The sequence below is a fragment of the Leucopleurus acutus genome, assembly GCF_964270905.1.
Source record: "Leucopleurus acutus genome assembly, chromosome: 16".
In the NCBI taxonomy this organism is placed as follows: Eukaryota; Metazoa; Chordata; class Mammalia; order Artiodactyla; family Delphinidae; genus Leucopleurus; species Leucopleurus acutus.
The window spans coordinates 17308314-17322427 of NC_139158.1; the positions used below are offsets into that span (position 1 = coordinate 17308314).

General features: G+C 47.2%; 1 protein-coding gene across 1 annotated transcript in view; it reads right to left on the reverse strand.

The window, feature by feature from the left end:
* KATNIP (katanin interacting protein) overlaps positions 1–14114 on the reverse strand; it is a 198349-nt gene that overhangs the window by 164520 nt on the left and 19715 nt on the right. The window contains exon 2 of the mRNA XM_082856530.1: positions 13729–13790. Coding sequence (XP_082712656.1) covers positions 13729–13790 — 62 coding nt within the window. The remainder of the gene's footprint in view (positions 1–13728; positions 13791–14114) is intronic.

Genomic DNA, 14114 nt, shown 5'->3' on the forward strand with positions numbered 1-14114 from the left:
ACACAGTGTATTTTTAGAGAAAGATGAACTTGTCCAGATGAAGGTGACCAGGAAGGTGAAAACTCTAACGAGAAGTCACCTTGAGACTGAATCAAGTTGGGAAGACCAAGAGCAAGTTCACACATCAGCCTCTTCCACCCAAGTCACAGAAATGACACCACTTAAAATTCATAAGAGCACAGGAAGATATGGGGGGGTGCTACTGGCAGCTTTAAAATGTTGAGAAACTCCTGAGAAATGGATGGCAGACAGAACTGGATTGATGAAAAGAAGCACAGGCCAAATCCGAAGCTAGATAGGGGGATAGGGGAAGGTGGTCTTAGGCTGCTCCAAACCTAGAGGAACACATTCTCCAGGGAGAGGAGGGGGCCTAAGGTCAAAGGTCAAACAGACTGATTGAGAACGCCTGTGGGGATGCTAGGAAGTGGCCCTTGAATCCACCCAGCTTGTAGGAGCTGTGACTGTGGGTCTCTGGGACAGAAAGGCAGGATGTGTCCAGAAGGAAAAGGAAGATTCTGTGCTCAGAAGATACACTATTAGCATCACAGTTCTTGTGGCAATTTCCACCCCTCTGTCCACAATCACTGGCAGCAAATTCGAGTAAAAAGAAATAGCATCCACAGAGAAGAAAACAGGGGATCAGGTTACATAGAAGAGCACATATTCACAAATCACCAAACATTCCAGGAAAACTCACACCATGAAAGAGAAGAGCCAACTCAACAAACGGAACTAACAACCAAAGAAACAGAGATAACGATGCAAGCAGAGACATTAAAAATACATTTAATATTCTTAGAGAGATAAGAGAGGATGTTGACTCCATCAAACAAGAGCAACCTACTATGCAAAAGAATTAGAAATCATGAATAAAATATTTAATCATCAAAATAAGAAAGAAATCAAAAGTTAATGAAGAACAGAATAGATACACTTATAGAGAAAATTACTGAGCTGGAAGATCAGGCAGAGGTATTTCCCCCCAAAACACAGGAAAAACACAAAGAGTACTGGCAAAAACAGCACAGGCTGTTAATATCCACTATTAGCAAGGTCTTAGAGAGTCCAGCATTCTCAAATATTTTTAGCAGGAGTATAAATTATTAGCTTTTCTTATGAGGCTATTTCTAGATTTCTTGCCACATGGGCCAAACAAATCCCTGTTGTTAAGCCAAGGGTCAACAAATTATACCTCACAGGGCAAATCTGTCCCACTGCCTATTTTTGTCAATAAAACTTTACTGGAACACAGACACACTCATTAATTGACATATTGACTATGGCTGTTTTCATACTACAATGACAGAGTTGAGTAGTTGTGACAGAGACAGTGTGACTTTTTACATAAAAAATTTGCTGATCCCTGGTTTAGGCCATTGTTAGTTGGGTTTCCTGTTCTTTGCAGCCAAATGCACTCCCAGCTGAAACAATGACTAGAATTGTATAAATAGAAAGCCCAGAAAGATGAACATCCTACTGATAATAGGTTGTTTCTAGAAAGGGGAATTAAGTTGGGGTATGTTTGAGAGCAAAGTTGATTTAATGAGCAAACTTGAAATTTTAAAAATAATGACAACTAAATTATTTTTAAAATTTGCAATTTAATTTTTCTAATGAAAGAATAACTGAAGGTTTAATACCACAGTGGTAAAGAGTGAATTACTGATACATTTAATAACATGGGGCTTCCCTGGTGGCACAGTGGTTAAGAATCCGCCTGCCAATGCAGGGGACACGGGTTCAAGCCCTGGTCCGGGAAGATCCCACATGCCGCGTAGCAACTAAGCCCGTGTGCCACAACTACTGAGTCTGTACTCTAGAGCCCGTGAGCCACATCTACTGAAACCCGTGTGCCACAACTACTGAAGCCCACGTGCCTAGAGCCCATGCTCCACAACAAGAGAAGCCACCACAATGAGAAGGCTGTGCACTGCAACGAAGAGTAGCCCCCGCTCGCTGCAACTAGAGAAAGCCCGCACGCAGCAACGAAGACCCAACGCAGCCAAAAATAAATAAATAAAATAAATAAATTTATAAAAAAACAAACAAACATGGATGAATCTCACAGATATGTTTAACAAAGATAAAAAGACAAAAAAAGTGCTTACTTTGTGAATCCATTTATATGAAGTTCAAATACAGGCAAATCTATGCTATTAGAGCCAAGATAGTGGTTACTCTTGGAGAGGTGTAGTAACTGGGAGGTGGCATGAAGATGCCTCCTGCATTGCTAGGAATGTTCCATATTTTGATGTGGGTAGTGCTAACACAGGAGTATTCATACATGAAAATTCATAAAACTGTATGCCAAAGATTATCCCCTTTATTGTATATGTTATACCTCAATAAATAAAAAAAAACTGATAAAGAATAATAGAAGGTAGGCATTTCTAATTGTCTCTTACTATGATCCTAATCCTGAAATATATATAGTTGCATAGGGAAAAGCTAGAAGGGAAAAAAAAAAAAGTAAGAGTAATTATATAGGTGGTAGGATAAGGACTAATTTTTATAGCTTTCTGCTTCTTCTATTTTTCTACAATCAGCATGCATCAGTTCTGGAAACAGAAAGAGACTAAAAATGTCTAATGCTGGCCCCACTGAGGTAAATGCCTACAAATGTGACCCTGCCTCCCCCAGCTACCCCAGCTGATGGAACATTCTATGAAGGGGATCCAGTAGTGGGGCTTGAATAATAGCATACATTTAAACAGCACTTACAGGTATGGTCCTAAATACTTTATGTGTATTATTTAATTCTCTCAGCAACCCCATGAGGTGGCACTATGCTTTCAGCTCCATTCTGCAGACAGAAACTGAAGCACAGAGAGGTTATGTAAAGTGTCAAAGACCTCACAGCGAATTAAGAGATAGAACCAGGATGCAAACCCAAGCAGTCCGACCTGGACCCCTTCCCTACCTTTGACCAGTCTTGCCATTCCATCTCTCATGTGCCAAGCCATCTCCCAGGGCATCAACAGAGCATGAGCAGCCCAAAGAAAATTTTCTGAAAGAGCTTAGGCTTCTATATTAAAAACATAAAGGCAGGACTTCCCTGGTGGTGCAGTGGTTAAGAATCCGCCTGCCATGGCAGGAGACACGGGTTCAAGCCCTGGTCCGGGAAGATCCCACATACCGTGGAGCAACTAAGCCCACGAGCCACAACTACCGAGCCCGCACACGCCTAGAGACCATGCTCCGCAACAAGAGAAGCCACCGCAATGAGAAGCCCGCGCACCTCAATGAAGAGTAGCCCCCCCCTCACCGCAGCTAGAGAAAGCCCGCGCGCAGCAACCAACACCCAACGCAGCCAAAAAAAAAACCAAAACCAAAAAACCATAAAAGGGCATCAAAGTAGTCATCCTGGGAAAAGAAATGGAGAACTTTGTTGAACTTTCCTACACTTATTTCAGTTTTTGTTTTGAAATACGTGGTGGGGGGCGGGGAGGGGCACATAATCTCTTCATTGGCCTCTAATGGGAATCTAGCCATCATTAACAGCGTTTAGCTGGAAGTCAGTGTCAGACTATCTCAGCCCATCAGGTGAGGAAACCGAGGCTTCCATTTATCTGGCAGTCACTGCCCTGGCCTCCCATTCACCCGCCCAGCTCTATGGTCCCAGGAGCCTGGGGTCCCCCAGTCTAGCTCTGAGCCGGCAGCAGGGTCCGTGGGGAGGAGAGGGGAGAGGCAGGGGAGTCCTGAGAGGGGCTGGGTGTCCCGTGTTTATCTCCCTCAACCTCACTGAGCCCTCAGGCACCTGAGGAGGAAGGACTGATAACGCCCATTTTACAGCTAAAGAAACTGAGTCTGGGAAGGGTGAAGAAGCGTGCCTAAGCTCCCCCACTTGCCTCCACTTTGCCACGTGCACAGAACGTGCGGGAGCAGCTGGGCCCAGTGCTTGCTGTGTTAACTGGGGCAGGTGGCCTCCTTGCCCTGAGCTGACATTCCTCACATGTGAGATGAGGATACTATCGCTTACCTCACCGAGTACTGTGAGCATGGACGTGAAAGCAATTCTTTATTTTTTAAATAAACTTATTTATTTTGTTTATTTATTTTTGGCTGCAATGGGTCTTCGTTGCTGTGCGCGGGCTTTCTCTAGTTGCGGCGAGCAGGGGCTACTCTTTGCTGCGGTGCGTGGACTTCTCATTGCAGTGGCTTCCCTTGTTGCGGAGCACGGGCTCTAGCTGCGCGGGCTTCAGTAGCTGTGGCACACAGGTTCAGTAGTTGTGGCTCACGGACTCTAGAGCGTGGGCTCAGCAGTTGTGGCGCACGGGCTTAGTTGCTCTGCGGCATGTGGGATCTTCCCGGACCAGAGCTTGAACCCGTGTCCCCTGCATTGGCAGGCGGATTCTTAACCACTGCGCCACTAGGGAAGCCCTGAAAGCAATTCTTAACAATTGCGCTATTTGTCCGCTTTACCACACCCACTACACAGTGGCCAGGTGATGGACAGTGGCTGGGCTTTGCCTGCCCACCAGCCTTTCCCATTTCTTCTGGTAACTGGATCTTGATGGTACTTTGGGAAAACACCCCTTCCTTACCATGTGCTTAACGTGCGGACTCTCTTTTGCTGAAACTGCTGAGAGAATTGTAATAATGCCAGGAAAAAAGTAAGAGAAGAGGAAGAAGCCTCTGTCACTCACTCACTTACTACATGTCAGGCACCATTCAGAGTATCCCTGACAACCAGCAGAGGTAGGTGTTGCTCTCATCCCCATTCTACATATGAAGAAACCAAGGCTCAGAGGCAGATAAGCACTTGGGTCAGTGATGAGTCAGGATTCGACCCCAGGCTATCTGGCTCCAGTGCCTGTGTGGTTCCCCCCACTGCACCCCTGCACCGGTGAGCTATCCAGCCTCTATGCAGTCGGCCCGGAGCTGCCAGTGGCCAGTTTACACTGAGCAGGACCAGAAGCTGCAGAATGGCCACGTCTTGGAAGAAGGCAGGGTCAGAAGGACTGAGCCGGAGCGCCTGGATCCAGCCATTCCTGACGTGGTCCACCCCTGAACTTTACAGCTAGGTGAGGCAAAAAAGGATTCCCTGTTTTGCTGACGCTGGTTTGAGGAAGGTTTCTATCACTTGAACAGAGCCTAAGAGACACAGCTTGTGAACCCTAATGAAGTTGAAGTTCACAGGACCATTGGCTCTTATCAGACCCAGAGTAGTCACAGAGGAAACGGAGGCCCAGAGCGGGGAGAGTGAGTGTGCCTACCGTCAGCCACGGTGACTCAGGACTGGAGCCCAGGTGCCCTGGCACTCTTACAGCCCTCGTTCTGCTCCTCCAGAGGTGTCCCCAGACTGAGGACCAATTCTACGGGCGCATTTTCACCCTGGACACATACCTTTCATCAGTAATTTGCAGGAAACTTCTTCCTTTAGATAGTATCATTCTTTTTTCTAATCATATTCTGTATTCTGTAAAGTGATTTGGGGGGGCGGTGGAGAGGTGAAGGGAGACTCAGGGCAATTTCATGCCTAAGATCTGAGGATATAGGAAACTTTGATGATGCTCTGGTGAAGGGCACACTGCTTATCCAAAACCGACTCAGGAAGAAGCAGCTGTCAACATCATCTCCTTCTGGTCACAAATTGCAGCTCTCTGATGGGTTTTTTTCCCCGAGTTTAATCTTCTGCTGGAAGCTCAGCTGATACCAGGAAGGTTTTAGACATGTCAATCTCCTCCCTGGCATTTTATCAGAAATTGATTCTCTTTGCTTTTCGAAGCTCAAGTCTTGGCCTTGCTGTTTAACTTGGGTTACAGGCACGGCATCTGTATATACGCTTCCTGCAGCTCCCAGCCTGATTGCAGGGGTCTGGGAGTAGGTGGTGATTCAAGGGCAAGGTAATTCTCACAGGAGGGATTATGTGCTGTTCCGTCACACCGAAGGGCTGAGGAACAATGGCCCAATCCGTGTCCTGCTTTTTTTTTAAGAAAGAGTTCTCATCCACTTCCGACTCGGAAGGGATTAACGAGCCATTTTGCCCTCAATATAATACTTATTATAATACCAGTCCGAAATTATAATACTCAACACTTATCGAGTTCCTAGTAAGTGCCAGGCACTGTTCAAAGTACTTTACACGCATCAGTTCACTGAATCCTTGCCTCACCCCTAGGCTGCAGCTTCTATATTATCCCTACTCTTTTTTTTCTAATTTTTATTTTATTATTTATTTATTTATTTTTGGCTGTGTTGGGTCTTCCTTGTTGTGTGCAGGCTTTCTCTAGTTGTGGCAACCGGGGGCTACTCTTCACTGCAGTGCACGGACTTTTCATTGCGGTGGCTTCTCTTGTGGAGCCCGGGCTCTCGGCGTGCGGGCTTCAGTAGTTGTGGCGCGCGGGCTTAGTCACTCCGCGGCATGTGGGATCTTCCTGGACCAGGGCTTGAACCTGTGCCCCCTGCATTGGCAGGTGGATTTTTAACCACTGAGCCACCGGGGATTCCCTATATTATCCCTACTCTTTAGAAGAGGAAGTCAAGTCACAGACAGGTTAGGTATCTTGCCCGAGTGATGGCACGAGCCTAGGAATCCAGGCTGTTTGGTTCCAGGGCTCACTTGGCTACAATGCTTCAAACCCTGCCATGTGACTGCCCTGCCCTGCAGAAATCAGAAGCTGTTCATGTCACCAGGGCCCCCACTTGTCCAAGGTCTCAAAGCAATGGAGACCAAGAGCACAAGAAGCAAAAAAACTGACAACGGTAACTTCGCAACTGGGAACACATTTGGGAGTTGGATGTAAAATGGATTTAGTTCTTCTCTGCCCAGAAATGTGAACTTTTTCCAGAAAAAGTGCAGATTTGGAATGTCAGCTGTCACATCAGACAGGCTCTTGTAATGCAGCACCATCAGCTTACATTGTCTTTTTTTTTTCTCCCTTCCTTAAAAAAAATTTTTTTTTAACATTTTAAACAAAGCAGTGGAGATCTGTAAATATGCAAGGGGCAGCTCCTGATTCCCCCAGGAGACTGAAGCTGCAAGAACACTGAGAACTGAAATGAGGAAAGGGGAGGATCTCAGGCTAGTGGGGTCTGAAGTTTACAAGAAGAGTCACCAGTCCCACTGGCCTCCTGCAATTGGCCAAGACAGGTGCTTGGAGTTGAGGGCCCGTGAGAGATGGCATTCAGAAATCAAGGTGCTGGACATGTCCCCAAGTCCTTCTCAGGACAATACCCTGCTCCCACTCCCTGCTGAGGAAAGCGGGCTGGGGAACTACAGCAGAGGCCACTGAGTGTGGGTGCCTCCGCCAACGGTAGCCACACTTGAATCTGGTCAGAATGCTACCAGGTGTCTTGGAACAAAAAACTCTGCCCACCTCGTGCACTGCTACAAAACAAATCAGAAACACTCATCTAGGGCTTCCCTGGTGGCGCAGTGGTTGAGAGTCCTCCTGCTGATGCAGGGGACACGGGTTCGTGCCCCGGTCCGGTTGGATCCCACATGCCGCGGAGCGGCTGGGCCCGTGAGCCATGGCCGCTGAGCCTGCGCGTCTGGAGCCTGTGCTCCGCAACGGGAGAGGCCGCAGCAGTGAGAGGCCGGCGTACCACAAAACAAAAACAAAAATAAACCCTCATCTGAAAAAGCATATCCTCTGTGATCCCTTAATTCTATTTGCAAGAATTAACTTTTGGCTATTCCTGCACAAGTGTACCGAGATGCCTGCTCTAGAATATTCTTTCCAGTACTCTTATAGTAGCAGAAGACTATTGATAGCCTAGATTAGTCATTAACCGGGAACTACTCATGTATTTATGGACAGGCCCACGATCCTTTATATGTCATTTTTTTAGAAGCAAAACCAGATCTGAACTGACATGAAATTTCAAGTCTTGATTTACCCCACACAGTATGAATGTTCTTATTTTCCTACAGATATATTAACATATTTGATTATAGAGTGCTGACCCAGGCCATACTGGGATGGTATTACTTTCTAAATTCTAAAAAAATGAAACACATTTGGCCCCAAAGATTTCATATAAAGGATTGTGTTTCTGTGGATTCACAGTGGAGTACTAGGCAGCCATAAAAAAGAATGGATGAGGGACTTCCCTAGCGGTACAGCAGTTAAGATTCCACACTCCCAATGCAGGGGGCCCGGGTTCAGTCCTTGGTTGGGGAACTAGATCCCCCATGCCGCAACTAAAGATCTTGTCTGCCGCAACTAAGACCCGGCGCAGCCAAATAAATTAAAAAAAAAAAAAAAAGAATGGATGAGATTTGTACTACAGAATGTTTTCTAAGACATGTTGTTAAGTGAAAAGAAAAATCCAGAACAATGTGTATTGCATGCTATCATTGTGTTCAAAGGCAGGAGGTAGAGGTAAGGGCAGAGGGTATAGATAGAATATTTCTGGAAGGACACAAGAAATTGATTTCAATGGTTGTCTCTTGGGAGGGCAACCGGGGGGCTAATGTTGAGTACTGTACCCCCTCAATGCCCTTTAGCATCGATTAGTCAGGTTGATTAGACCCTCTCTCTGGCCTCTGAGCTGAAAGAAGGAACAGCTGGGAGAGAGGAGCATAAAGACGACAATGAGGTACAGGGAGGGACCAGAGGGGAGCAGAGGCGTGTCCGTGGCGGCACACGGAGAGGTTGTTGGGATAGCCCCATCCCTGGAGGCACCCTGGATCCTGGCTTCCCTCCTTTGCTGTGTTCCCCTGAGAACCCAGTCTCCTCCTTTGCTTGGCAAGATGAAAGGCATCTCTAGTCCTTGCACCACAAGGCTCTGCTTAATAGCAGGAAGTGTTCGTATCTGTGCACGTGCACGTGTGCACACTTATGCGTGCGTGCAAAGGGAAGGCTTAACATTTTCTAGGTGGTTGAGTTAAATGACTTTTTCAGTCCTTTACAAAGTAAGCTCAACAGAGGAGTGTGCCGTCAGAAGCATTTTGCAGAATCTCCAATCAGCTGCACAAGGAGGCAGTCCATGATCACAGAAGGCGTTCAAAGTGGTTTACAGTGGGGGCCCCAGAGCTAGCCTGCCTGGGGCTCGCTTGACTAGGGCGCACAGCCAGGAGCCTGGACGGCTGGAATGAGCCTAAAGTCCAGCTGGAGCAAGGGAGACCCCTTCAGTACTAAGTGAAATTGTGCTGCCTTTTCCTTCCAAGGCCGTGACTTGTCTCTCTGTTAAATTCTAGACACTCTAAGGAATGATTACAATTATGTAGCAACCAACACTTACGGAATGTTTACTATGTGCTATGCTAGGCACTTTATTACTGCCTTGACTCTGTATACTGAGTCTCCAAGGTGGGAATTATCAAATCCGGTGTGAGGGGTCAAGAGACTCATCCAAGGTCACCTGACAAGGATTTGAGACAGAAGCCCATTGTGGGCACTAATTCACAGAGTTGCCTGGGGCCTCCATGCCTCTGTGCAGTAGAGCCCCACCTGTGAGCCCCAAGGTGCCATGGCCATCAGTGTGGACCCTAGTGGGGGGGGGGGGGTGATGAATAAAGATTTCTTCCTCCACTGCGGTTTCCTGGTTTTCTTCTTTTTTAACACTGTATAATAAATTTACTTTCTAATGATTTTTGAGTAAACTACAATGACCACGATTTCAAAACCATTAATAATTCATGACCAAGGGCCAGAAACACTATATAATCTCTTGCTAGAGAAGAAGTGGAGAATACTTTTACCAGCTACTTCAAAAGTATATACCGACTTCAAGCCAACCATCAAAGGTCCATTTTTTCAGAAATGACTGTAACCCTTCCAAAACCTCGGTTAAAGCCGCCTCTTCCAGGAAGTCTTCTCTCTCTCCTCCAGCACCCGCTGGCGCTTTACCTGGGTCTCCTCATTCTCTGCTATGATCTGTGCCTGTCTGTGTCTGTGACGGGGCTTGAGAACCAAAGCATCCTTGGTGCAGGGCAGGCATGCAGTGCGTGGGGAAGCACTGAGAACCAGGGGTTACTTAATAACCCGTAAAACGCTGGTTCTCATCCATGGCTGCACGTCGGAAGCACTTGGGAAGATTAAAAAATTCTGATGCCCGGGTCACACCCCCAGACGTTCTGATTTAACTGGTTTGGAAAGAGGCCTGGACATGGGGGTATTTAATAGCTCCCCGGTGATTCTAACGTGCTGCAACATTCGTGAACTGTTGACATCAAGCACCCAGCACAGGGCCTGGCATCATGTGGGTGCTGATACCTGCTTGCTGTTGAGCGGGTGGGGGGTCGGGGGGGACAGGGAGGGTCCCATCAAAAGGGGGACATGTCCTCATCAGAAGCCATTGCCCACTGTTACAGGAATACTCCTTATAGGAATAAGGAAGGACTCAGTGTTGTCATTCTCCATTTTTCCAGAGAAGCCAGAAGTCAGCATTTTAATGTGAAATCTCCTAATTTTTGAATGCAGCTGCCTAATTTTTAAAAACTGTAGTAGGGTATGGGCCAAATAAAACACATCTTTGGGCTGAATGTGGCCTGGCAGGCTCACCGAGAACTTCCCATCCTCCCTTTGCTGTGCTGGCCCATGACCATGCAGGATGGTACCCAATCCCCACCCAGGATGGAAACTGCACATCCACCTGCCAAGGTGTGAGCTGGCCCGTATACCCTACCTCCGAAGGAACATGATGAGTGTCCTTGTCTGCCTTTTCTAACCAGCTTGTCTTTTCCTTGCCTTTCGCAAGGACAAAGCTTCCTCTATACCTGGCATCCTGTGTAAGCACAGAGTATCAGGAAGTGCAGATTTCACAGACGACGGAGGTGGGGTGGTGGGGAAGGATGTGGAAAGAGGAGGTGGGTGGAAAGGCATGTTATAATATATCAGGATGAGCATCCTGGCAGCTTGCTATTAGTTTCTTTCTCTTGTTTTTCTAACCAAACGAAAGCCTTGTTAAGAAAGCACTCTCTTTTTCAGAGGGCCTGAAACCATTTTAAACATCTTTCAGGGTTAAACTCAGATGTTGTGATAAACAACCCCACTCTCCCTTTTTCCTCATTCAAGCATTTTTCAGAAGAGTGATCTGAAATGCTCTCGGGTGACTGGAACGATGGGAGTAGCCGGGAAAGCGGCAATTAGGGGAGTCCTGTCGCCAAGGAGAGAGAGGAGGGGAGGGAAAAAGTATCTCTGCTAGTTACCGGCTGCCCTGCTCCGTCATGTTTCCAGAGAATTTCTTAATGTGGATAAATCGGATGCTGTCATTCTGCAACCAAAGGCCTCAGGTTTAAACAATTCATTCCTGGCCCAGGGGGACTGGTCCCCACTCTTGGTTACTTTTTTAAAAAAATAAATTTAATTTATTTTTAAATTTTATTTATTTTTGGCTACATTGGGTCTTCGTTTCTACGGGCGGTCTTCCTCTAGTTGCAGCAAGCGGGGGCTACTCTTCGTTGTGGTGCACGGGCTTCGCATTGGGATGGCTTCTCTTGTTGCGGAGCACGGGCTCTAGGCACATGGGCTTCAGTAGTTGCAGCATGCGGGCTCAGTAGTGTGGCATGCACGCCCTAGAGTGCAGGCTCAGTAGTTGTGGAGCACGGGCTTAGATGCTCCGCAGCATGTGGGATCTTCCCGGATCACGGATTGAACCCATGTCCGCTGCACTGGCAGGCAGATTCTTAACTACTGCACTGCGAGGGAAGTCCCTCACTCTTGGTTACTTAATTGAGGGAGACCTGGTGCCTGCAGGTCTGTGCTCACTCCCATTGTGGCTCCTCCACCCTGAGGTTTCTGGAAGGACTTTGTGGAGACAAGGACACCTGCTCCTGCCTCCAGAAAAACGCCTCCACCAGAAAGGAGTGGGAAAACCCACCCTGGTTCAGCTTCTAGAGTGTCCACTGGGGCTGACATGGAGGTCTTTGCGGCAGCATCCAAGTTCCTAAGTTATCTCCCAGCCCTCATCCCAGGCAGGTCGATTCAAGAAGGAGGAAAGCCACACTGGCTCTTCTGGCTACAGCTGAGAAAGGAGGCAACAGGAGACAGGATGAAAGTCACAGCAAAGCACACAAGGCCCTTTGCAAACCAACCCTGACCTGCCTCCTCAGAGCTGGCTGAGGTGAGGCCAACACCGAGGAAGCAGAGCCATAAGCTGCAGACAGAAGAATCAAGTCTAGTGGCCATTTTTGAGCCGCTGGACTCAGCTGAGCCAGAGAAATTCCCTTTTGTCTTTGGAATCAGGTCAGTTTACAGTCAAGAGTGTGAGTACTTAAGTGTCGACGAATTTCAGGATTGGTTGATATTGATGATGAGCAAGAAGCCTTCACACTCCTGCTCCCATCAGCCGCTAAGTAAGACTCGAATGTAAACTCCCACAGGCTTGGGTCTTGATTGAAGGGCCCTTCAGTAATTCATGGGTCCTAACTGCCACTTCCCACCTCAGGCTCAATGATCTTGCAGCTTTCCTTATTCATATATCTCTGCCTTTGTATACTTATTTTTTAAATGTATTTATTTATTTATTTTTGGCTGAGTTGGGTCTCCGTTGCTGCGCGCGGGCTTTCTCTAGTTGCAGCGAGCGGGGGCTACTCTTTGTTGCGGTGCGTGGGCTTCTCATTGTGGTGGCTTCTCTTGTTGTGGAGCACGGGCTCTAGGCGCGCAGGCTTCAGTAGTTGTGGCACATGGGCTCAGTAGTTGTGGCTCGCGGGCTCTAGAGCGCAGGCTCAGTAGTTGTGGTGCAGAGGCTTAGTTGCTCCACGGCATGTGGGATCTTCACGGACCAGGGCTCGAACCCATGTCCCCTGCATTGGCAGGCAGATTCTTAACCACTGTGCAACCAGGGAAGTCCCATCTCTCTGCCTTTGACCATGCTATTTACTTGGTCTGGAAAACTACTCACCCTCAAGAGTTGGTCTTTACATCCGCTTTTCTGCAAAGCCTTTCTTGATACTACTGGCAGAGGCAGGTGACCCTTTTTCCGTATTGAAATCCCACTCTTTGTCCCTCTCTCCCTGTACTGGCACTCTCACACTGTATTGTAATGATCTCATTGCACATCCCTTCCAACTACGCTGTGCACACCCTGAGTCAAGGACTGTCTCTCATCCATCCCTTAGTCCTGGCCCTGGTGCCCAGCACAGCGCAGGTGGGCTCAGTGCAGTAAATTTCAAAAATTTCAAGAATGGTAAATTTCAAGAATGTGGTATATTTCAGTATTTTGTAGCTCTTCCCATTAAGAGGTAAGGCCTATTCCCCCACCCCTTGAACCTGCATTGACCTTGTGATTTGCTTTAAAGAACAGAAAGTGGCAGAAGTGACACCATGCCAGTGCTAAGCCTAGAGCTCAGGAGTTCCTGCGTCTTCCAATCTCATGCTCTTGAACCCCTGAGCCCCCATGTGAACAAACCTGGCTGGCTTGATGGAGGATGGGAGAACATCGGAGGAGAACTAAAGCACCCTAACTGATGTTCAGGCAGCCCCAGGGCAACACCTCTGTTAACTGCAGATGCATAAGTGAGCCCAGCTGAGGTCAGCAGAGCCTGGCCCATCAGCAGAACTGCCTGGGGAAGCTGAGCCCAGATGGCTGACCCTCAGAATCATGAACTAAATCTGTGGTTGTTTTGAGTCACTAAAATCTGGGTGACTTGTTACACAGCCAAAGCTAACTGATACATTCGGTAAGAGATTATTACTATAAGTGACACTGGGTTGATAACTCCAGTTGAGAATGAGAGAAAAGAATAGGAGATCCAGGGATACTTAATCACCAGCCCACTCCCTCAGGTCTCTTTAAATAGAGTTGCCTCCCACCTGCCCTCCCCAGCGACTCATTTACCTCCTTTTTCTCCCGAGAGCAGGACCGGCTTCTCTCAGCCTTCTTCAGAGTCTGACCTGTAGCTGTTCAAAAACAGAAACAGAGATTAAGGCTGTTTTAAAACAGCTAGTTTATCACCACAAAAGCTTTTTATTTGCAAACCTAATAGATGGGACCAATCACAATCAAGTGATTTTAAGAAAATGTAGCCTATTATGATAATGGGAAAATGGCATACTCTTGAAATAGACCAACGGCAATGAAATGGTAATTCACACACTCATATTACTTGACTATAATGAACAAAGCCTCCACTCTTTAATCTGGAACATTATCTGCACTCTGCAAGGGCTGACAGACTAGTTTTTCCCAGTCGGATTACATTTTTATTAAATTGGAGTTATATA